Raw genomic sequence first — 25,572 nt, 5'->3', positions numbered from 1 at the left:
ACAAAATTAGTTATAGAACACTGAAGCAAAACAAACTACCTATTGATTTTAATCTGTTCTTTGAAGTATATTTCCATTATATTTCATTAAATATACAGCACAGGGTTGTAGCTATATTGAAAATGTATTGAAAATGTTATATTCAATATTCAGTATTAGTAGCAGTAGCTATAAACACATTTGGGTGAATAAAACCTGACAATTTCCCTGAACAATTTTGGCTTATCATGCATATTTCTCCTCACCTCATTACATATCCCATTGAAAGATGTTTTCCTAACTTGAGAATCCCCACTGCTGTCTTGGCTGGTGTCTGTGGTCTGCTGCTGCTGTTGCTGTTTCTGGATATTTCGAGAAACCTGCAACAGAGGATCAAGTTAGTCCTTGAGTGCCACAGTATGAGGCTGCCACAGCCCTGGAGGCTGCACCTTGATATCAAGCTAAGGAAAGCCCTTCCTCTTGACTCCAAAGGAAATTGTTTAAAGAAAGTCAAAATGCATATTTATCAGGTTATCTTCTTTGAGCCTAATTCAGTTCAAAATACCCTCAAAAAAATAATAATAATTGTTCAAAATATGAAGTACTATTGTAAAGTAATAATGCTATTGTGCTGGTACAGTAATTGAAAGGCTGACAATGGTATACTATTGTGCTGATACAATTACAGTGACTGACAGAGATGCAGCTGTACTATTTCCATAACACATCAACCACATATCAACAACTGTGGTAAACAAATATACGGAATGAGTGCACTAACTGATTATCTATTAAGAAGCTTCACCGTCACATTAGATAAATAACACATTCCCGAGGAGCATAGAAAACTCAGGGAAAATGGGGTTATTCAAACCAAGATGATACATCTCAAAGTACACTGTGTTAGAACCAAGTCAACTGGGCAAAAGTTATTAGTAGAGCCATCTGAAAAGTATAGATTCAAACACTACATGATAACTTGTGTGCAAGGTCAAGATCTAGAAATTAATGCATTCCAAAACAAGTTGCAAGATTAGTCTCTTCTGCTTTAAGAAAGGAAATCCTTAACAGAGGTATTATTGAAGGCCAACCAAGTCTGACAGAGACATGCAGCACCCACACACAGGTTGTTGCCAAACCACCACCTCCACCACCACCACTCCTTGAGAATGACATGAGAGGAACAAGACCAGAGACAGGCCAGCACCAGGCACCAAAAGCTGGAGGGGGCCACAGAGGCCAGGAGCACCAGGTGAGCAGCAGCAGCAGCAGCGTGGTTCCCTTCACCACCACCATAGAGGCTCTTCGTGTTGCCGGCAGACAACAGTGGTTACCTGTGCTGGCGACGGCGGTGGTGGTGGTGGCTGGTGCAGTCCGTGCTGGCCCCCTGCACCCCCGGCCACGCCTCCAGACACCACCTGCATCCCAGAGGTGCACCCTATGCTTGTGGGACTGAGCATGGGTCCCACAGGCCCCAGGGGACCCTGGGATAGTGCCTGCACATAGGACACAGCACCTGAAGCACCCCTGGGTTGCTGTGGTGGTGTGGAGGGGGCCAGGAGGGGTCGTGAATGAGGAGACTGGTGGGAGGGGTGTGGGTCCATGCTGCCTGCCTGACCTACTCCCGCTGGAGTTACCTTGTTGGCCAAAAGACTCTTGATAAGGGCAGAATTATCTGTTCTGCTGTTTGCAGGTTGAGCTTGTTGCTGTGACTGCTGTGGGGACTGTTGCTGCTGAGTACTGCTATACACACCCTGAGACATGGTACCACTCACCATGCCCTTCAACATAAACAAGTCCCTCATTAGTCAGTAAGTCTAAGAATCATCCTCATTTACTTGATCTTAAAAACTTACGCTGATCATCATGGAACCTTCATTAACTATGGACATGAACAACTACTTTTATGATGAAAGAAAGATTAACATGTACACACCATTCCTTCATTCCAGGTTGTTAGAAATTGCTTATGTCTCACAATATAATTAGCAATTTATTCAATACACAACTGTGCTCTCATGACTGGCCCAATTACATGATGATTAATTAGAAAGAAGAAACTTGAGACACTGAATTATGAACAAGAAGAAATGATAAATGAGTAAATGACTGAATACCACACCATCATTCCTTCAGACTCAAAGGAAACGCTCAAGGTGAGTTCACAGCCGTCTGTTAATGAAGGCTCCACAGGTGGTAGGACACATCTTACCTGCGGAGGTCTGGCGGGCGGGGGCGGGGACGGCCTGAGGGGGGCGGACAGCTGCGCCTTCAGGATGGGAGAGGAAGGAGATATAACAGCGTCAGACGGAGGAGCTGATGTGGTGACCAGCTGTGGCGCCCCTATAATGGTTCCCACGGCCCTTCCCTCACTAGTCACCTGGGCACTGATGCTGTTCACCGGGGGCAGGACAGGCGTCGGCGTGTATATCGGCACGGTGTTGTTCAGTCGCACTCCTCCTCTCTTCTTGTCGGGCAGCGGAGGCATCACGATACCGTCCCGTCGTCGAATGCCGTTGTAGTGCCACTTCTCGGAGCCAGCATCCACGGGTCGTCTGCTGGGGCCAACGCCCGTCCCAAACACCTTTCTAGAGAGCAAAAGTAAACACAGGTGATGCCAAGAATTCATTTTAAAGCCTCAATTTGTTACCTCCCAGAAACGAGCACAAATTACTGAAAGCTAATTACAAAACCCCTTTCAAAAATGCAGGAATCAGTGAAGTGTTGTAAATACACACTCAATGTCAACCTCTTACTGTCCTAATGAGCAAGAATAATTAATAGAGATATCTTAGGTGTACCTTGATGTTGTCTCGATAGCCTCAACCTCTTACTGTATAGCTAAACAAATGACTAAAAAAATATATCTTGGGAGGAAGATATTGTGAACATTTTTTTTTTTTAACAGACCTTGAACTGTCTCCTTCAACTGAAAACAAGAGGAATAAGGAAAACAACGTGACTCACCTCACACAGTTGGACAAGAGCACCGGGTTGAGGCCCTGCTTGCGGCCGAGGGACTGCATGGAGGCTGCAAAGTGGCGGTACACGATGGCCTGTTCTATGGCATTGCCGGGGGCAGCCTCATAATTCTTGGTGACCCAGTCCTTGACAAACTCCTCAACGTCTGGGGGAACCTGCAGAGCAACACATTCAAAGGCACAGGTTAAACGATAATTAGGTGATATGGAAAGTACTGAGATACTTTCCTTGACTTAGAAGTGATTGCAGAGAGCTTACAGTAACTTTTCAAAGCAACAGAAGCAACCAAAATCTATCTCTCTGTCAGTACGCCTCTCTTTATGACTTTACTATTAGGTCAAGAGTATTAAGCAGCTGCCACCATTCAGTTGCAAGTTTACTACAATGGGAGGAGAGGAAGGGGGAGGAGGAGGAGGAGTACCCTTAGCTGGGGAATGACAACAACAATGCACAATAGACAAGGGACCCAAGAATGACCTCTCAAGGCAATGACAAAGCCTAGTGGTGGTGGTGGCAAATCTCTTACTATTTTCCCAGCAAATTTCTGCGGGTCTCCTCCAACCAAAGCAGCAGGAGCACTAACTTCCGAGGCAACTGAAGGAGTAACAGGGACAGTTGAGACCGCCTTGATAATGGAGGCCTTAGGGGTGACAGTGGCAACAGGCACGGCAGTGACAGGGTTGCTGATGGCGACAACTGGTGTGGCTGGAGTCACGGCTGCCACACCCACAGTGGTGGCGGTGGCAGCAGGGGCCGGGGCAGGTGGCGGTGGCTGGCTCACTGGCTCGGGTTCACTCACGACACCAGTTACTGTTTCCACAACCTGAGGAAGATAGATGTGGACCTAACAATGGATATTTTGTCCATACTACTCTACGATTGAGGAAAAAGCAATTTATACCACAAGCCTTCTAAACTCATTCTTAATACCCTCTACAAAGTAAAACACAAAGGAAGAGTTAAAATACCGCCATTAACTGTGAGCCAAACCAGAATAATAACCTAGAATAGTTTTGAAAGGCTCCACATTATGCTTCAATGTATGATTTATCGGCTTTATTTTCTTAATGGCGGTTCTCCATTCATTTAGCGTCCTATACATTCAGGCCTAGGGTAAGAGCCAACAGTACCCTCAAGCACTACTCACCTTCATACCAATACAAGCCTCAGGGCCGTAGCTTTGTGCCTCGACTGTGAGGAGGGAGATGAGGGTGTGGATGGAGCCCTTCGCCCGCACGATGGCGTTGCAGGCCGGGGTGCCCAGCGAGGAGAGGGAATACAGGCACTCCAGGGTGTAGATGAGCAGCATGATGTCGTGGATGGTTAGATAGCGGCAGATCTGATCATACACCTGAAGGGAGCAAGATATACAACACATTAAAACCATCTTCAGAAACAATTAAGTCCCCCCAAAGGTTATATATTTGATGGTCAGAGAGGCTGATGGAGGCAAGCTACAAGGTTATCTAATGGCCCACTCACCGAGGAGTCTATGTAGTGGTTGAGAATTTCCTCATTGGGGTCATTCATAGCTAGCTTGTTGAGGATTTCTAGAGACCTGAGGACAAACGCTCTGTCAGGGGAAGAGACACCGTGGCAGATGTTGGCCAGGAGGAGAGCGGAGCAGGAGTCAACCTTGGGCTCTTGCAGCGTTACATCCGGTGCTATGTTGCCCAGCGTGTCCAGAGCATTGACTGCCAAGCCACCCCACCGCGAACAGATGCACAGGACTAAAAACCTGAAACGTAAAGGAGAATAAAGGTAAGGTAAAGTTTGGGGCATAGGTGCTGGCCTAAGAGAATGCTCAGTGGGAGGAAGGATATCAAGTGCAAATCATGGGATATCATTAGTTCTAGGATGATAAAATGAGACTACAAGAGTCATGTTGGCCTCCACAAGGCAACAACTGACCACAACACCTTTGACAGGGGAAGAGGGAGGAGGAATCATATGCACAAATCAAGGGATATCACCATAGTTCAAGTTCAGGTGTAGTTAGAGGCACAATCTTCCCAATTTTCTACACCAGACAAGATCCACCACGAGTACTCACTTTAGACATGTGTGAGAGCGTGCCAGGATGCCCACGTTGTGCTCCTCAAAGGATAAATTGCGAATAACGTGAAGGATTTGGCTTATTCTTGTCCCTTCTGGATCCTGTGACCCCAGATCTCTCCCTAGGTGGAATATTTCCCCATCGTCCTTCGCCAATTTGAGGTCGCTGCCTTCACACTCCAGGACCTGTGGGTGAGGCACTTACTGACGTGCTGTGTTACAAGATAGTGAGAAGGCATGATAAAAGAAACTCTACAGACACTAATGCATGCATATCTTTTATCTTACTGATGCAAGCTCTGTCTTAGGTTTTTTTCTCTCTTGTACACATTTTCATAGCTATTAATTAGTAACTCTGCCTCACTGTGCCCAAGTAGGTATATACTAAGTAAAATCTAGGGTGACTAAAAGAAGCTACAACTTAAAATCATACCATTCTAAATCTAGAAGTATTATGAAGACAGAACAAATACTTAAGAATGAAGAGAACCCAGCATATGTAGAACTTTTTAATCATACATATTTCTATATCTCCATAGCACTTAAAATCGTTTGAGAGACCAGAAATAGAGGTAGCCTGGAAAAAAGAAAATAACATCCACCACATAAACTCTACATAAAGTCCAGGGAGTGATGTCATTAATGGCTCACCTTCTCTAGTCTCCTGAGAATGGGGTCTCTTCGGAGGGCCTGGGTGATCATCTCCAGTGGCGGGACTCTCCTGATTCCTGAGTCACACAGAGTGTCAAAGTTGCCACTGTTTAGCCTGCCACCAATGTTTAAGGCCGTGCCACCCGCTATGCACCCGTCCCCCAGAATGTTCTCACACGTGTCCTCGGCACCATCCTCCTTGTCATCAAATATCTCCAGACTATCACTACTCAGATTTAGCAAATTCTTATTATCTATAGCACCACTAGAAAGGTCCACCAGACTGTATCTTCTCAGCTCCCCGACCCCGTCACAGATTGACTTCTGGTCCGTACTGGAGGGGATCAGGAGGTCCAGAACACTGCGGTCATACACCGAGTCAATCCAGAACTGAATAAGGCTTCTCCCTTTGGCTTCTTTGTAATTGGTCAGGAAAAATTTCTGAGTATCCCCTGAAATAAAAAAAAGGGTGATATGAACTAAAATTACCATGGACATCAGTGTCCCAGCAGACACTATAACCCCTACCCTATTCCTCCATATCACCTACAGTATATGTTTCCATCACCCCTGAACTCCCTTTTAGGTGATGTAGGTGGCACTTACAATCCCTGCAGACCCAATAAACTCATTCCATTCCTCTTCCCCCTCACTCCTACTTACAATCCCTGTAGACCCCTGTGTGTCCCAGCATGTGCTCCACCAGTACAGGGCAGTGTGTGAGCTGTAGCACGTGGCGGCCCTCATTGCTCAGGATGGTGCACACGTTGAAGGCAAAGTCGTGCTCATTGGGCAGGGGGGAGATCAAGGACAGGGCCAGCTTGTCATACAGTGAGGGTCTGTACAGGTCCACAGACATGCCACCGCTACCCCTCATTGATTCTGTGAAGGGAGGAGACAAATGAGTGAGTGAATAAAGAAGTAGGTCATCTGGAATTAATCTACTATTACTTGTTATGATGGATTTTATGGAGAAGGGTAAAGAATAAATAAATGAATGCATGAAAACCTCCTCTATTATTTGCTATCACGGACTGTGCTCAGGATACAGAATTAAATGAATAGATAACTGCATGCAATAAAAATCCTATTATTTGTTGCCATAAATTTTGTAGAGATAACATAATGAAATGAACTAATGCACTGCAGAATTCCAGGATCCAAAGGAAAAAATGGAGCAGAAATTTATAAATGAATACAACACAATTTCACTGTTATTTGCTCCCTAAGAATACCAGAGATATGACAAAGGGGAGAGAACCTGAATAAGTAATCCTAGCTGTGAAGTCTTACTGCTTTTTATATATACTTTAATCATGCCTAAGTTTCAGATTCCAGACTGGGAAATAGTCACACATATAGTAATGAATTTCTGGCATACTGGTATACAGTGTGTGGAGTATGCAAGGAAGGAGTGCATGAATAAGGGCAAATGGAAACTCTGTCATGGCCAAAGAATGGGTGTCAGAGTGAATAACAATTAGAGATGGAAAGGGTGGAGACTAGGAACAATTACGTGGAGTTGACAATTATCTGTTCATATACACTTTCACTTCACTGACCTATAAAAGGGTACACATCATCATCTAGAGCAGCTCATGAACACCAGGGAAAATAGGTGGAGCCACTGTCAGCAAGCAAGGATGAAAATTTTCAATCTTTATACACACTTTCACCAGTTCTGTTTCAGGGACACCCAATTTCCTTGCATGGAATTATCTGACGTATCTCGATGCATAATAGCGACAAAGGGGGAGAAACTAAATATAAACTCGGAGAAACTAAATATAACACTCATACATGACTCTCTCTTTATATACCAATCAGTGCACAGTCTAGCCGTACTCGGGTTAGTGAAAGTTTCTGTAACATCTCATTGATTCTCGGGGGAAGTTAAGCCGGAGGGACTTTAACCGTAGCCGTGCAGCATAGAATCTTCACCTGTACATAATGCATCGTCAGCGCGAGGGCGTTTGACATGGAAATCCTCTCTTTTGTGGAGATATCTAACATAATATCATCTTCGGAGCAAGGGGAGCGGATGGGAAGGAAGAGAAGACAAGACAATGCAAGAAAGAAAACAAGAGTGCGTTGCGTGGTGGATGTGGGGTGACAGTTTCCCGGTTGACAGCGAAGGAAACCATGGAAGATAAAAGAGTGAGATAAAAAAAAAGGTGTATGTGAAAGGGAAGGGAGAGAAAGTGAAAAGTAAAGACGGAGGCAGAGCATATCAAAGCAGCGTGGCCAAAAGTAGAGCAAGGGATGGATCATGGATGGGATGGGGGCACACAGAGGGAGAGGAGGGAGGAAGTGGTTGGTAGAGAACGTCTGGGGTCTGTCGAGGTAAATTTCAGCCAGGCGACAGTCCCTCACCTAAAACATTGTGCTGCTGGTGGTTGTATGAAAGTGGTACTGTGTTGAGGGACCGGATGGCACGCTTGGTCCTCATCAGTCTGGAGTCCTCTCCCTCATCCATCTCCGCTCCACGCTCCTCCCCATCTTCGCCGAGGAAGTTGACACGTTCATATGCATCAAGGTATCTGTGAAGAAATGCCGGAAATTAGAGAAAAAAATGAAAAACAAAGAAATACAAATTTATGACCATCTCTAAAGCGAATAATGAGGTAAAAATTAATGGAAAATCAGGCGTTCGTATGCACCAAGATTCTGGAAATGAAGAAATAGTGGAAATTAAAGAAAAATGGTGTGAACAACGGGACATAAATCTAATAGTAGCCCCCCCAAAAAACAATTACCAACCCACGTAACGTCTAAAAAAGATAATTACGCAAAGCCAATGACGACACGAAAGCAGTTTGCATCGAGGGGACGGGAGGAAACTTTCTCGGAGACAACCGTTACCGCGAAGAGGAAGAAGGAAAAGGTTATGCCGCCGCCAGCCAACCAGTCACAAAAGAAGGCGCAGCATATTCTTCTGGGCTGGAAATCAATTCAACATCCCTCTTGGCCATCATGCAGCAAGGTAAAGGGGAAGAGTCAGGCTTATTGCTTCCCGCGGAGGCTAAAACAGGCGTGTGGATGGTCTTGAAGGGGGCGGGAAAGCAGAGAACACACAATGCTGCTGATCTCGAGGGAGGGACGAGGAGGAAAGGGACGGGAGGGGAGGGAGGGAAAACAAACGGAGGAGACGGAGGAAGCGGAGAACCACTGCCTCACCTCCCCCCCGGCTTGACTTCCATGCATTAATCAGATAACAACGATCAGCTGGGGCCCCGCAACAAGAGGGAGGCTGCATGAGGGCAGTGCATGGCAAGGAGGTAATGAGGCGTGTGGCGGGCTGGCGGGCGGGCTGACTGGCTGCTGTAGTGCCGCGCCAGGCTTGCACAGAACGGGGACCACTTATGCTTATGGAAACACCCTGTTAAGCCAACCTATATACCCTTGTTCACCTGATCCAACCTCTCTGAACACAGGTAGAGAATCATGGAGGGTTACAGGTAGCGGTGGAGCCTAGAACCCGCCGCGTCCCAAAGTGTAGGAAGGAAAAAAAGCTGTACATGTGGCGAACGTTATCCGCCAGACAAAGGAAAATGGAAGGGAAGGCGGCGGACCACGGGCCATGCTGGTGAGGCCGCAGGAGCCGTGTGCATTCCACCTTGCGCTCCTCCATCAGGGAAGACAGCCATAGAGAGCAGTTAGAGGGTGTGCAGGGGCGGTATGGAGTATTGATCGCGCGGCGGCGGCACCAGCTCAGACGCTCACGTGGGGCCGCCCAGCCAATCTCCCTCGCACGCCCGCACGCGCACATCCCGACACGCACGCACGCACGCACGCACACGACCCCGCCAGCCTATACGTGTGGCGTCTCCCGCTCGTCCACCTTCGCCGCCCTCGCCCGTGCCCCTACCAAGCATTATCCGCCGGCCAGGAATGATAACGCGAAAATTTGACGCCGCCAACCTCGCCGCCTCCTCCTCTCTCCATCACCACCACCACCGCCATCACCCCGAACAAGAAGAGGTACCCCGCACTCCGTCACCTCACCGCTCTCGCCGCAACAAATTCACATCGCCTTGTTAGAAATTACGCAGCAGGTTTTACACACGTCTGGCCGCCCTAGCGTTATCCTGGGCGAGATACCAGCCGGGGAGGAAGGGGCGGCGCCTTCTCTTGGGTCGCCACGGCAGTCACACTCACAGGCGGGCGGGCAGGTGGGAGACGTGGCAGGCGGGGGACAGAGCACTGGTGGTGGTGGTGTACCCCAATCCCTGACACAAGTTCTCCTCAAGGTTGAACTGTTCTTCCTCGAATCAGTGAGGATTAGCCATGATTCAATTATTCCTTCCGTCCGTCCACACTCCACTACAGCAAGGAGTTATTGTAGGAAATTTCTTGTAGGCGTTACATAGAGCGGAGGAGAGAAGGTGGTGGGAAATTATAAATACTTTAGTAGACTGAGGTATGAAAAATATAACTTGAAACCTTGAGACAGAGGTTTGCATGGATATTTCCACGAGAGAGGGGCAAGCAGGGGGGGGGGGGGGTCCCACGGCACACAAACACGACCCAGCTGAGAGCAATCCACAGGAGGCTGACCGAAGCACGACTCAACAGCAAAGGGAAGAATGGGAGACTGTAAGCAAACAAGGCGTCACTAAGCCTAGTCATGCACGATATTCCCCCAACGCTTAACGAAGAGAACAGCGAGAACTTTACCACAGGATGATAACTTGACGAGGCAGTGGATATCTTTGTAAGCTACCTAGAATCCGTCACTCCCAAGGTTAGCTATTGCAATAAACTCAAACGAATGGAACGATGACAAATCTAGGTCGAAATTCTCAGACGTTTCCACCTCCCACATCACTTATTTCCAAAGGCTGAAAAAGAGATCAATCGGTTTCTAGTAAGTGTTTATTTGAGGTTCATGGTACAGAGGGATGATCAAACTGCTACCAGGGTCCTAAAACAACCCTCGGAAATGCCTACAACTCCTACGAAAGCCTTGTCAAATATGTGTACTTGAGCGCCGAAATGTTAAAGAATATGACACCCATAATAGTCCTCCACGTCAGTACTTTCGTTTTAAAAAAATATTGTAGCTTCCCTCAAACAGAACAGGCTTTATCCCCCGACTTACCCCCATGTGTGGCATTGAGACGAAGATTTCTTAAGTAAACGAGTAAACATGAGCCCCCTCACATTCCCCTGCAGCACCATTCCTGCAATATTCCCCTGACGATGCAAGACATTCCTTTCCCCAAGCAAGCAAGTACGTGCTACCCGGCGTGACATTACAAAGCCGGTGCTAAAACTATCTGGTCTTGTCAAACTTAGAGCAATAATGGTATACTCAGCATTGCAGTGCTAAGATAAATTATTTAAACCACCTGATGTAAATTATTCCAAGCGCTGAGACAGACATGCCATTCCGTACCTATAGTTATTCCTATGTCACAGCACGATCATGCGACGGGCTGTACAGAGGCCACGTCATGCTTTTCCTGCGTCAGCGTTACTTCTGGGAAATGTAAATTTCTCATCTCAAGACTAAAAAGCCAAATATGACATTCCGGCACCCTGTCGAGCCTCAGCGGCATGCGACAGGCTGTACAGAATCCATTGTTTCTGTCGTGATAACGCTGATGGGTGGTGGGTGGCATGAGTCACGGAGTGGCAGGAGCGCGCGGTTTGCAGCCACACGGTACCGTCATCGTCACCATCAGCAAGGCAACGCAACACGTGCGGGCGAGGTAGCGCGGGGCGGCAGCAGCGGCCCTCCACTGCCTCCCGTTTCCTCCCTCAGCTGACTGGGGAGGAATAGCCCCGTGTGACACCCGCGGCACGCCACTCAGCCACCAATCCTGCTGCTACTGGCTCCGCCCCGTGGCCCCGCCCCCCGGAACTGACCCTCATCCCCACACGGAGCCACACTCTACGCATTTGTCTGAGAGCAGCTGACTGACCTCTGTTTATCCCCGCCCAGTACCGCCCCCCTTCGACCTACGCCCCCCTCCTCCACCTATCCCATGGCCCACACACTTCCTACCCCCTCCCCCACCGGCCCCACGCCCCCCTTTCTCCCCGCCCCTGTACTGTGGAGGGACGACACGCCCGTTGATTCACTCGCCGCCCCGTCTCGCTGTGTGTTGCGGAGTCCGTAACTAAATATTTCGGGTGGGTGCCGCTGCCTACGCCTCATGCCGCCCCTCCTCCCGTGACACAAGAGGAACCCATTGTTAGTATGATTGAGTATCGGTCTTCGCTGCAACACCGAGGCCTTGGAGATAAAATAATAATAATAATAGTAGTAATAAATTAATGGTAATAATAATCCTACAGCTTTAACTCCCACCACCATCGAAATATCACCGCAGCAGGCAATGTCACCATCATCATTATTATCATTTAAGGGATGCCATGCTCACTATCACTACATCTATCAATCACAACCAGCGCCATCACCTTTATCACATTATCATCTTTGTTATCATCGTTACTTCAGAGATCCGTGCCCCGTAGAAGGGTAAGAGTAGTGATTGTGCACGTCGTAGCAGCAGAATGAACCCGATGAAAACTGTTCCCGCTGGCAAGTCCGGCCCAACAATTATGTATAGCGGCCGCCACTCGCTGGGATAAATGTACAATAACGCGCCAGCTTTTATGTGCGGGAAATCAATAGCAGTTGGTAGAGGTGGCTGCACACGAGTGGCTAGATTAATGATATGCAATGTTGCCGCCCCACGGGGATAGCACGGCGGGGTACTGCGGGTGGGGGGGGATGGATGTCAGTGATGTCAGCGGAGTGGGGGGGAGGATGGGGCATGAGTGAAGGGGGTGAGGTGAGGACGGATGATCGGAAGGGGTGGTGACAGTCTTGGCTGCAGCTGACGTGATGATGTGGTGTGAAGTACAGTGTGTGTGTGTGTGTGTGTTGATCCAAGTGTCAGCAATAACAGTGTCAGCCGCCCGCCACAAGGAATACATCAGCTTCCTTCTCTCACTTGTCGTGGCTGGCGGCGGAACTGTCTTCTACGGATCGCTCTCCAGCCAATGAGAACTCGTGATTTGCACAAGTCTGCTTTGTTATTGGACAGGAGCGGCTGAGGTCACTGACACCCCAGTCTCCATGCGCGCGACGGCGTCACCCTCACGGCTCACCGCTGTTGCCGTTTCTCCGCTCACCCCCTTCATTAACATTCTTCATCTAGCGCGGCGAGTAACACCCTAAAGAGTCGAAGTAACAGAACCGCCCGCCCCCCGCCCCCCACGCCTCCTGCGCCGCCGCCCCCAGCCTCGCCAGCGTCGGAAGGGCGGCTACAAGTCCTCCCCGACGGCACGAGTCTTCCCAGCGGCTCAACACCCGTCAAGATGATGGAATTTCCCGTTTCCTTGCTTCCACGCTCCCGCTTCCCAAGGACTTATGATTTATTAGCCAAGCACTGGCACCAGATGTATGGAAGCAAGCCAGCGGGTTGTGGATGTATTAGTGGAGCCAATGAGGTGTTGAAATCGCTATGAGGGCGCGTGTGGTTTCTAGAGCGAGGTGGCAACTGTGGCCGTGTTGCTGGTGGGTGGCGGTAGCGGCAGCGGCGGCGACTGGGACGAGGGGGCAGTGTGGGGCTGTGGGCCGCCTCACGCTCCGCTGTAATAGATCTCCCCCCGCCGCTACTGCCCCAAGCACAACAGTAAAATGTCACCACTACAAACACCGCCTCCGCCACCTCCCACCCCACCCTGTCGCTGCCGCTCTCGTATCAATACTTCCATCATCATCGGCTGAATCAATACCACCAGCTCAGAACAACTCCACGCTGTCTTTGCCACATTCCTGGAGACTGCTCCCTCCACCTCCACCGCTACCACCACCAGTTCCGGGTCCCCATACACCCACACCCACACATACGCCCGCATGCACCATTCCACACACTTCGACACTTTGCTAACCCACCCACTCTCCTCAGCAGTTGTCCCCAAAAGGCAGGTCATTGCTTCGCCACACATACACATCCAGACACGAGACCATTCCACATGCACGCAAGCCGCTCACACCCACGTATACCACCTGAATAATTAACAATAGCAACCTAACCAAGATACAGACAAACCGGAGGAGTCCTGAAGGAGCGGAAGAGCCAGTCCACAATACCTAAAGCGAAAACGGTACGTGGGAACACAAGAGCCGCTCCACCTGCTCGGGGAAGCGTGATGCAAGAGGCGGAGGAGAAAGAGGAGCAAGAGGTGGAGGTAAATTAGCATGCGGAGGCGAACTCGAGGGAAAAAAAAATTAGGGTTTTTACCGTCAGTACAGTCTTGACAGGGGAAAATATATGCAGAGTTGTCTTTTAAAGCTTAACGGAGACGCACACGGCAGGGGAGAGGACGTTAGGTGACTGGGAAGACAAGACTCTGCAGGTATATTGAGGAGTGGCAAGTGACGTGTTGAGGTGTGGCAATTAATATGTGAGAAGAGACAAGGGAAGGTGAGGCTGGCAGCGCGAGAAGGCAGGTTGTGTCTTACTGCGTCTCTATAGAGGAGGTCGTGGTCGTGGTGTGTGTATGTCTGTACGTAGGTAAAGTCAAGAAAGAGAGAGAGCGCGCGCGGGAGAGAGGGGGTCAAGAGCATACGTTTGAGAGCACGCAATAGGGTCGGTTCTCCCCAGTCACTGGCTTTAAACTTCTCCCTTATTGCTATCTGGACGAGGGGCGTGGAAGAAAGGGGTCTGGAACGGCGTGTCTTGCCCCCCTCAAACCTCGCGAGCACCCAAACTCCTGCTGGTGCTCGACTAAGAAGGAGGCAGAAAGATAAATACAGGCACAAGCAGATAGATACATAGATACCTACCCACCCTTCACACACACACACACACATTTCTCCTCCAGAACACAACGAAACACACCCAATTCTACAAACACAATACAGCTATAGTACAAAAGAAGTGCGTCCACCCTCACGCACTTCGTTACCCAAACATCCCCCAAGTCAGCTAGCCACAGAAGAAGGCCTCACCCCCGGGCCCAAACCACCCCTCTCCCCCATGGCTACATAAACAAGTGCCCTAATCTTAGACATTTAGGTCATGACGCTTAGCAGCCGAGGCGCGGAAAAGAACGTGGAGCAGGCAACGATGTATGAAGAGAAAGAGGAGGAGGAGACTAAGGAATAAGATTGGGGGAAGAAAAGAGAAGAATAAAGAACAGTGATAAAAGAGACTGAAGGGAGAGGGGAGGGAGGTTTGTAAAAGAGTGGGAGAAGAGGAGACTAAGAAATAAGAGGAAGAAGTGTAGGAAGGAGCAGTATACAAGAGAACATGATAAAGGAGGCTGGAGGAAGGGAGAGATGCGGGATAGGAAGGAGGGTAGGCAAGTTAAGGTGTGTAGAGGAACGCAAGGTATGGAAGAGGAAGAGGAGGAGGCCGGAGGGTTTAAAACGTTAGAGATGATACAAAGAGAAAGGCGGAAAGAATATAGATATGTACTGAAAACGTTTGCTGAGGAGAGGACAGAGGAGGAGGAGGAGGAAGATAACATAATACAGCAATGAGGTGTGAGAAGCTAGCTAAGGAGGAGGAGGAGGAGATAACAGAAAACAGCAGAGAGGAGAGAGGAGGGAGATTTCTCTAGTCTGGGGCGAGGGGCGGAGAAGGGCACGAGCAATGATGTCATGTGTGTGTGTGTGTGTGTGTGTGTGTGTGTATCCCAGACCCAGAGTGAGCCCAGACAGCCCCTTCAGTTCAGTTCGCCCCCAGCCACTGTCACGCACACATACGCGCGGCCCTTGCTCCTGCCTGGCTCCCGTTGCTCCCACCTTCACCTCCGTCCCTCGCCACCTTCGAACTTTGCCGACCCTACACCACCGCAACCTCTCCGTCCTTCTCTCTCTCTTCTCTGCAACGGGTTCCTTTATACTCATTCGGCTTTCTCATCTAACGTGACATGGGCATCTTAAAGTCTTCATTCTTATTTCTGTTTTTTTGAAAGCTCTTGATCTATCTGTCTATATTCTTTGCCATTAATACACTAGTTGAGTAAGCAGAGCAACCTCTCCCTGTATGTTTCCCTAAAATGAATTCCCTTATTCTCCTTCGGCTTCCTCATCTATCCAGTCACGGGAATCTCTACTTTTCTGGTTTCTTATGTCCTTGGTCTATCTGTCTGTCTATAGTTTACCATGAAAAAAAGATAGTAGCTGACTGAGCATGCTAAGTGAAACGCGCATTAGATTGAAGTCAAATATACTGGCTAGTTTAACTTCAGTAAGGAAAAAGAACATCGCATAAGAGCAAAAACAGAACTTGAACAGCTTGATACATAAACATTCTGAGCTCAAGACATTCCGTACGTGACGAGTAAAAGAAGCAATTGTAGTAATATATACTAGACCAAAAAATTAATATACACAGCAATGCACAAACAAAACTCAAGACTTAGTAACAAGTAAAGGAGTTGCCATTACGAGAGCTTAACATGTCCTTCACAAACACAAGCTTATCACATCAGTATACACACATTGCACATCTCTCCTCCCCCTTGGGCCCCAGGAGACAAGACCCCTCACGCCCACACACCCTCCTAATGAATCATCTAACGCACCCATGGATGTCTGCATGTGTGTGTCCCAGAGTGGTTTTGTAGGGCAAGACTGGAGGAGGAGAAAGAGGAGGAGTGCTGATGGTGGATAGATTATGACTGGTGGATGTGCAAGGGGAGGAAGAGAATGAAGTGGGGGTGGAGGTGGTAGTAGTAAAGGGGATAGTAATAGTAGTAGTAGTAGTAATAGTAGTATGGGGAGGAGGAATGGGTGGTGATGACAGTATTAGTAAAGGCTGAGAATACTGTAGTAGTAGTAGTAGTAGTAGTGTTAAACCTTCCCATTCTACTATCAGAGGGTGGAGTTGGTTGGCCTCGTGTAGCGTGTGCTGAGGAGGGGGAGGAGGAGGAGGAGCCATCTGGTCTTCCCTCCCTCGACGCGGGGTGCAACTGGGCAGATAAAAATACCTCGCTTGTGGAGACGTGGGGAAGAGGAGGAGGAGGAGGAGATGTGCCCAGCCAGTTCCCCAGACCTGTCACACCCTCTCCTCCTCCTCCTCTTCCTCTTCCTCCTCCTTACCTACCATCACCCACATCTGCACATTCCCCTGAAAACCTAGGAGTCATGCCCTTCTTCCCTCCCTCTTCTTTTTCCCCTCCTCCATTTTTTCCTTCCTCCCCCTCCGTCCCCTTCCTGCAGAACCCTTGAGAATGTTACTTTTATCCTTCTCTCTCTCTCTCTCTCTCTCTCTCTCTCTCTCTCTCTCTCTCTCTCTCTCTCTCTCTCTCTCTCTCAACGCCTCCACCACGTAAACCTTCGAGAATGTTGCTTTACACCTTCCTCTTCCTCTTCCTCTTCCTCCTCCTCCTCCTCCTCCTCTCCCATTCTATTCAGGAGGAAAAAAAAAAGTGGAAAAACACTTGGAAAACTACCTTGCTCTTTCCTCTTTCCTCCCGTCCTTGCACATTCTTTGCTCTCTCTTTTTCCTCCTCCTCCTCCTCTTGGCGTCATTAAGCTTCGTTAGTCCGTCTGTCGTTGATTACAAGACGTTGAGGTGAAGATAAAATAATAAAAAAATAAAACCATGGAAGGTCTTACTTTACTCTCCTTTGCCCTCCTGTTAATTCTCTTAATATGTTTCCGCAAATAATAATAATAATAATAATAATAATAATAATAATGAACAGGACTAGGACAGGTAAATATTAAAGGTGACTCAGGTGACTTTTTTCCACACGTGGGGAGAAATTATTCCTTCCCCCAGGTGTGTGTGTGTGTGTGTGTGTGTGTGTGTGTGTGTAGATGCGGGTGATGATGATGATGGTAGTCCGGGAGGAGGAGGAAGAGGAGGAGGCGGCAGTAGAATGCTAAGAAGAGGACGTGTGTAATAAATATAGGAAGAAAAGTAAATAAGGAAAAGGAGGGAGGGAGGGAGGGAGGGATAAAGGGTGTGGTTAGAGTAATACAAGGTGGATGGGGGTGATAAGAGAGGAGGGGGGAGGGTGTGGCAATGGTAAGGGAGGACGTAAGGAGGAGGAGGAGGAGGTCAGGGTGGAAGAAGTAATGAAACGGAGGTGGGAGGAAGAGGTGAAGGAGGTGGAGGAGGTGAAGGAGACAAGGGCGTGGAGATGAGGCAGGAGGAGAAAGATGTAAGGAAAGAGACGTGAGATGGTGAGGGAAATGAGGTAAGGAAAGGAAGGGAGGGTAAGGGAAGGTGGGAAAGGAAGAAGGCAAGCAAGTCTGAGTGGGAGGCAAGAAAAAAGACGGGAAAAAAAGAGCAAGGGCGAGAAAATGAGTGAGAGAAATGACCATGCAATAATGAGGGAAAAAAGTGAGGGAGGGAGGGAAGGAAGGAGGGAGAGCGGGAGGGAGAGGAGAGTAAGTTCCTGTTCCTCCCCTCCTCCTTCACCTCTTCTGTCAAACACAAATAAGGCGGGAACAGCTTTGCGGAGGAGTGCGATTAACATTTGGAGGAACAAGGAGAGGAAGAAGAGGAGGAGGGACAAAGAAGAGAACAGGAAGAGGAGGAACACAAAGGAGAAGAGGAGGAAGAGAAGGAGGAGGAGGAAGGACACAGAAGATAATAAGGCAAGGAGAATGAAAAAGGACATACAGGATAATAGAAAGATGAGGAGGAGGAGGAGGAACAGAGGAGAATAGGAGAATAGGGAGAAGGAGGAGGAGGCAGAGGAATATAAGGGAGTAAATGGACTGGTAGGACTGAAGCAATAAAAAAAATATATATATATAATAAAAGGAAACTAGGAGACTAAAGTAAATGAAAAAAATACAAGACAAATAAACAAGTGACTAAGGGAATTAGAGTGACAGAAAATAAGGTAAAAAAAAGGGACTGGGAGGTTAGTAAGTTAACTGGGGACTACTAGGAGAGGGAGAGGGACGGAAGGAAAGGGCGAACTGATAATGGTTAATCTAAAAACACTAAACGGGGGTGAACTCTTAAATGGGTACAAGATGATAAGAAATGAGGGGAGGGAGAAGAGGGGCGAGATGCGTAACGGGGTGAGAGGGGAAAGAGAGAGAGGGGTCATGAGGGGCGGGGTTTAAAGGACGGTGCGTAAGGGACTTGAGGTAGGTCTCTCGGGAGGTGCCAGGGGGAAGGGGGGGGGGGGGGTTAGAGAAGGAACCTGTGGCATGCCTCGCGCGGGCCACACAATCACACTCAGCCTCTCGCCGCCTACCTGAGATCAAGGCGGGCGGGGGCGGCGGACAGGTGTGTGTGTGTAGGAGATCCAGGTGACGCCAGACTCCCAGCTGCCTCTCTCTCTCTCTCTCTCTCTCTCTCTCTCTCTCTCTCTCTCTCTCTCTCGGCAGTACTAGCAACAAAGGAAGATCACAAGAGCAGAAAAGGGAAGTAGAAACACCAAAAGGAGGAGGAGGAGGAGGAAGAAGAGGAAGAGGAGGAGGTGGAGGACGAAAGGAAGCAGGGCGTCGGGGACACAGCAGCGGCAGCAGCAGCAGATCAATACGCAATACTTGGCTAACCCCGTGTGTGTGTGTGTGTGTGTGTGTGTGTGTGTGTGTGTGTGTGCTGGCGCCCGCTCCGCCCACTCTCTCTCTCTCTCTCTCTCTCTCTCTCTCTCTCTCTCTCTCTCTCTCTCAACAGCTGCTTTTCCCTCCCTCCCTCCCTCTTCTCACCTCCACCGGTATACCTTTACCTTCCTCCTCCTACCTCCACTAACACCTTCCCTCCTCCTCCTCTTCCTCTTCTTCTTCCCTCCACAAGTACTTTTCCCCTCCTCTTCCTCCTCCTCCTGACACACACACACACACACACACACACACACACACACACACCTTCCGCCTTTTCCACTTTCCTTTTCTAACACCGTGAATGGGTCTTGCTTACGTGGCTCACTGTCCAAGCCCTCAACCCGTGATCAAGACTTAGTGGTCCAGGGTTCGATGCTGAAGTATACTAGGGATGGAAAGTGAATGGCGTGGCTCCGTGGTCAAGGCTTCGTTCTGTGATTTAGTGTCCAGGGTTCGAAGTTCATTACGTCGCATATTATCTCTCTCTCTCTCTCTCTCTCTCTCTCTCTCTCTCTCTCTCTCTCTCTCAACCTCTGGCCTTCAGCTCCTGGGAAACGTTTCTATGGCGACGGAGAGGACGACGACGCACGTTTCTCTCTCTCTCTCTCTCTCTCTCTGAAACAATGAGTCGCTTCCAAGTACTGTTAAACAAGGGACACGGATGACTAACAGACCGAGAGAGAGAGAGAGAGAGAGAGAGAGAGAGAGAGAGAGAGAGAGAGAGAGAGAGAGCATGATCGCTGCATTATTCATCGTTTCCTTGATTGCTTTTGTTTCTTGGAAGGATATCAAAATTTTCCTCTCTCTCTCTCTCTCTCTCTCTCTCTCTCTCTCTCTCTCTCTCTCTGTGTGTGTGTGTGTGTGTGTGTGTGTGTGTGTGTGTGTGTGTGTGTTGTGGGTCATAATTCACCGGCTCACCTGAGTTTGCCTACCTGGGGGGCAATTAACGTCTGGCGGAGTAATTAGAAGACGCTTTGCACGAGGAGATGGACAGGTAATTGAGGATGAGATAGATGAAAAGGCCAGGACGGAAGGAAGGAAGCAAGAAGTTAGATGAAAGGTTATGAAGAAGTGAAGGAAAAAATGGAATGATTGAATGAAGGACGGAACCAGACGAATGAGGGTAAGGGAAGAAAGAAAAAGATAGAAATGAAGGAGTTAGATGAGAAGTTAGAAGAGAGAGGTTATGGGGAAGAAAGTGAAGAAGAAAAAGAAGGGAATGATTGAATGAAGGACGCAACTAGACGAATGAGGGTAAAGGAAGAAAGAAAAAAAGGTAGAAATGAAGGAAGGGAACTCAGAAGAAAGAGGGTTAATAAAGGACGTAAAGATAAAGGAAAACGAATAAATTAATATGACAGAACCAGAAGGGGGTAAACTAAACTGAGAGAAAAAATAATGAATAAGGAATGGCCGTAGTCAGAGGGAAGAGGTTACGGCGCACAGTAATGAGAAAAAAAAATAAGCAAGGAGGATAAGGACGAGGGAAGGAGTGGAAAAGGAAGGAGTAAGTAATGGAAGGGAGGGACGCAAGAAATTATAGAGAAAGTAATAAAAAGGAAAGGAGGCAATAGAGGTTAAAAAGAAGGAAGGACTGGAAAAATTAAGCAAGTAATGAAGTTAGGTAGTTAAAGAAGGAAGGATGGAAAAAATCAAATTGAAATAAATAAAGACATATCCAACCAGGTCAAGACAACACACACCTTACTAATGAACCCTACACGTGGAAGCCCTTTAACCTCCCTCACCCCTTTAAACTCCCCCTGCATTCCCTCCCCTTCTATCACACACTATCATGAATGGTGTCCCTGAAGCGGCCAGACACAGCACTTAAATGGATGTAGCTTGTTGTGGTGTTGATGATGGTGGTGTTGTACTTTGGTTCGTGATTGAGATGTGGTGAATGTGGATTAGTTAGTGAGTCGTGGATACTCTCTCTCTCTCTCTCTCTCTCTCTCTCTCTCTCTCTCTCACATAACCCAAGCGTACCATAACTAGCCTTTCTAATCTAAACCACAGACGAACACTCACACCCAGCCAGACGCACCGACAGCTAGCCAACGAGCCTGCCTTGTATTCGGGGCACGAGAGCGAGGGATGATGCTTAACTTCGCGCCTTATCTTATCTTCAAGAGTTACGATGCATCGATCTCAGTTCGATAAGAAGACAGAGTGCGGCCTGAGGAACACAAGAACGAACACACACACCACTACCAGCGCAACCAGAGAGAGAGAGAGAGAGAACCACCACGGCAGAAAAAATAGATAGATAAAGACGAATTTTCTCTAATATAAATACTTTGCTTCCTTCTATCGACTTCTTCCTACCATTACCACTAAGAAAGGGAGATAAAGGAGCCTGATTTCCTAATGTGATATATATAGTGTGTTTCTTGCTCTTTATCTACGAGTCAAGGAGTGCACTGCGTTATATGTAGATTGAGGGCTTGATAGGAACTCTGGTCATGATCTGTTTGGGTTCCGTAAGAGGCACCGTGTTGTGTGTTATGCTTGTAATGCTTAGGAGTCTTATATTATTAGTATCATTACGATTGTTGTACATCATTATTTATTATATTTCCCCAATTTCCTTTTATTTTCCTTCCTTGCCTCCCCACACACACACCTCGTCTCTTCCCCTATTTTCTCACATTATCTCTTCCTTTGTATCTTTCCCTTGCCTAAATCTCCTCTACTCTTTCTTATGTTATCTCTTCCTCTCTATTCTTTTCCGTCCTTGTCCCCCTCTCCTCCTCCTCCTCCTCTTTCGTAACAGTTTCTTCATTTTAGTCCTTTTCCTCCTCCTCTTTCTTTCTCTTGCTGGATCTGTTTCATTGTGGTTGAGTGAATGAGGAAAGTTGTTATGCGATACGGTTGCGAGGAGAGAGAGAGAGCAACAACCATGGAGTGGAGGATAAAGCTGACTGCTCTCTCTCTCTCTCTCTCTCTCTCTCTCTCTCTCTCTGCCTGCCTTCGTCCTGTGCCTATTAGCATGAGCGCCACGTGTGTCTAAAAATAGAGCCACGACAAGCCCACACCCACGGCCACGCGTCATCTGGTTACCTTTGTTTACGTTCACCTGGGATACTGATGATGATGAGGAGGAGGAAGAGGAGGAGGAAAAGTTAGTAGTAGTAGTAGTAGTGGTGGTAGTAGTAGTAGTAGTAGTGGTAGTAGTGGTAGTAGTAGTGGTAGTAGTAGTAGTAATAACATCAGTAGAAAAAGAAGCACAGATGATACTACTATTACTGCAATGAAGAAAATGACAATGAAAAATGAAGAAAAAGTGAAAGTAGCAGACTGATAATACTGCTACTGGTAAGAAGAAAAAGAAGAAGAAAAGAAGTCAACACGAATCAGGGACTAAAACATAAAAATAAACAAATAATAAATAAATAAACTTGCAACCCCTCAGCTGACCCAAATTTCAGCTATCAAATATAAAAATAATAAAAAGCACTACGGTTTTTTAATTATTTTTTTCTTAAGACTTATAAAAAATAAATGGACTAAAAAAAATTACGTTTCGAGAACTACCCAATAATACCCACCTATCTAAACACACACACACACACACACACACACACACACACACACATCCTTATCATTAAACTCAAGGATCACCAGAGAGAGAGAGAGAGAGAGAGAGAGAGAGAGAGAGAGAGAGAGAGAGAGAGAGAGAGAGAATCTTAATTCACAACTGCATTCTATATAGAGAGACCAGATGTATTTGAATTGTGTGTGTGTGTGTGTGTGTGTGTGTGTGTGTGTGTGTGTGTGTGTTGGTAGGTAAGCACTGAGAACTAAGCCCGTAAAGACCGACTAATCTTGATGTGGAGGAGGAGGAGGAGGAGGAGGAGGTGATGAAATAGAAGGAGCAGGCCAAGTGTGATGAAGAGGAAGAGAGAGGGAGGGAGGAGAATTAGATGATTAAGAACAATGAAAATATAACAACAACGACTAAGAAGAAGAAGAAGAAGAAGAAGAAGAAGAAGAAGAAGAAGAAGGAGGAGGAGGAGGAGAAATTATGGAACACCACGCAATACTCCCAAACCATAAACACGATATGAAGACCTTGGAACACACACACACACACACACACACACACACACACACACACACCAAGCCTTCTTTCGCAACCTTCAACAGTGGAATTACTACTGAGAGAGAGAGAGAGAGAGAGAGAGAGAGAGAGAGAGAGAGAGAGAGAGAGAGAGAGAGAGTCACTCCAGGTAAAGGAAAACCCAATACGGAACGGAAGAGGAGGAGCTCGAGGAGGAGGAGGAGGAGGACATGAGGGGGGAGAGAGGAGGAGTTTGAAGAGAGGGAGCTGTGGGGACTCTCTCTCTCTCTCTCTCTCTCTCTCTCTCTCTCTCTTAGTGGCTATGGTGGTGGTGGAGTTGGAAGAGTGGTGATGACTCCATGTGTTATGTGGTGAGGTGCTATGGAGGTGAATGAAGGGGCTGTGGAAGTGTGGTGATGATGGTGGTGGTGAATGGAGGAATGTTGAAGTTGTGTGAGTGAGGTGGTGATGCTGGTGATGAATGGAAGGATACTGGAGTTGTGTGAGTGAGGTGGTGGTGGTGATCCTGCAGGAGGCTGTGGGTGACATGGTGACAGAGGTGATGGAGGGGTGGTGAGGGTGAGAGGTGATGCTGGGGTGGTGATAGGAGTGAGAAGTGATGCTGGGGAAGGAAGGATGCTGATGCTGAGGAATCTTGGTGGTCAATAGTGGATGTTTCTGAATGGAAGGATCGTGGTGGTGGTGGTGGTGATGCTGAGGGATCTTGGTGATGAATAGAATAGTGGTGGTGAATGGCAGGAGGGTGATGATGACAGGATGCTGCGGGGAGGGAATGATGACGCTGAGATCGTGGTGATGAACGGAAGGATGATGGCAGCGAGCAAGTGGTGACGGGATGCTGGGGATGGGAGTGATGCTGAGGGATCGTGGTGATGAATGGAAGGATAGTGGTAATGCATGGAAGAATGGTGATCCTAGAGGGAGTGATGCTGAGATCGTGGTGATGAATGGGGCGATGGTGGTAGTGAATAGCAGGATGGTGGTGCCCAGGGTCAAGGTGGCGGTGCGTGTGCCGGCCTGAGCCATGGCCGCGTGGGGGTGGTGTGCGAGGCGCGGGGCGTTGGTGTAGAGGGCTGCTGGCTGGCACGCTGTTCCACCACCACCACCACTACTACTACCACATCAACAAGGCCACCACCACACGGAGATCCCTTGGCTACGTCACAGTGACGTCACAGCGCGTCACGCACGTGGCCCCGCCTCTCGCTCCCCCACTGCTTCACTGGGTCAATGCCAAGGTTACTACACTGCGCATAAACGCGCACACACACGTGTCCATTGGGCCGCACTCCACCCAGGCCGCCGTCACCGCACCTGTCACTGACCCGCCGCGCCGCCGCCACGCCCACTAACATCTCCGTCAACAGGTCAACCCACAGGTCACACGGGTCAACGCCATAACAAGCCAACAACCGCAGGGACAACAGCCAGCAGTGACCTCCGTCTGTCACCAGCAGCCTCGGGGGTACACGCTTCCTCCACGGGGTCGTGGCACGGGTCAACACCCTTGGGGTCAAACATGAGCCCAACAGGTCAACGACACCCTACAGTGTTCCCTTCCCTCCCTCCCTCCCTCCCCCTCTGCGGCTGTGGGGTTGGTGCTCCGGCCCACCGCCAGCCCAGGCTGTCTCAAGGCAAACATCCGGCCCTTCTCGGCAAGGTCACCGAGGCCGCCGCACCGCTGGGCCTCAGCAGCGCAGCGCAGGCACGCCATTCACCCTCACGGCCCCGGGAGACGGTGGCGGAAAACAATATATCGATTCTCAGCACCAACGCGAGGATGACGAGTTTCATTCAGTACAACGACTAGTGCGGTCGCCCCTGCTCCCTCATGATGTGGATGCCCCGCTCCCCAGCCTCCTGCTGCCTCGCCGGCGTGAAGGCGTCATAAGGCACCGCCACGTGAAGGCAACAAGGCATGCATCACGGGGCCACGCACACACCCTGGCACCCCTGACGCAGACCCTAGCAACCCTCTACCCCCTCACCCCCCCACGCGACCCTCCCCAACGCGGAAACCTGCACGGGACGGTTACGTGGCCAAGGTCCCGCCGAGTTGCCTTTCATTGACAACCCTCGCCGCCACCGCCGCCGCCGCCACCACTAGCACCACGTGACCCACTTGCCGCGCCACCCTCAGCCCTGCGCGACGCCCGGCAACACTACAGCAGGCCCGGACACGTCCCTTCCCTGACTCACACACGCTCGTCTGGCATAACTGTGAGTGTGGCTCCGGGCGATGTGCTCCCCGCCCGCCTTGCCTGCCTGCCTGCCT

At 48.8% G+C, this 25,572-nt stretch overlaps 1 protein-coding gene across 8 annotated transcripts in view; it reads right to left on the bottom strand.

The window, feature by feature from the left end:
• The window catches only part of LOC126998161 (AT-rich interactive domain-containing protein 2-like), a 44,381-nt gene that overhangs the window by 4,771 nt on the left and 14,038 nt on the right, over positions 1-25,572 (bottom strand). For 2 of the 8 annotated variants that reach the window (XR_007752655.1, XM_050859596.1), the window contains exons 4-14: positions 8,041-8,207; positions 6,331-6,549; positions 5,668-6,119; positions 5,015-5,202; positions 4,444-4,699; positions 4,109-4,312; positions 3,545-3,805; positions 2,947-3,116; positions 2,192-2,567; positions 1,314-1,760; positions 246-359 (exon numbers count right to left, since the gene is read on the bottom strand). Coding sequence is in view for 7 of the 8 variants with exons in the window: in XM_050859596.1 (XP_050715553.1) it covers positions 246-359; positions 1,314-1,760; positions 2,192-2,567; positions 2,947-3,116; positions 3,545-3,805; positions 4,109-4,312; positions 4,444-4,699; positions 5,015-5,202; positions 5,668-6,119; positions 6,331-6,549; positions 8,041-8,207 (2,854 nt within the window). In the remaining variant the exon portion in view is untranslated. The remainder of the gene's footprint in view (positions 1-245; positions 360-1,313; positions 1,761-2,191; positions 2,568-2,946; positions 3,117-3,544; positions 3,806-4,108; positions 4,313-4,443; positions 4,700-5,014; positions 5,203-5,667; positions 6,120-6,330; positions 6,550-8,040; positions 8,208-25,572) is intronic. The other 6 variants (XM_050859598.1, XM_050859597.1, XM_050859600.1 and 3 more) reach the window with 6 other exon arrangements.

The sequence above is a fragment of the Eriocheir sinensis genome, chromosome 13 (genome assembly GCF_024679095.1).
Source record: "Eriocheir sinensis breed Jianghai 21 chromosome 13, ASM2467909v1, whole genome shotgun sequence".
NCBI lineage: Eukaryota > Metazoa > Arthropoda > Malacostraca > Decapoda > Varunidae > Eriocheir > Eriocheir sinensis.
Note: the sequence above shows the minus strand (reverse complement) of the source record. Positions and strands in the feature narration are given on the sequence as shown.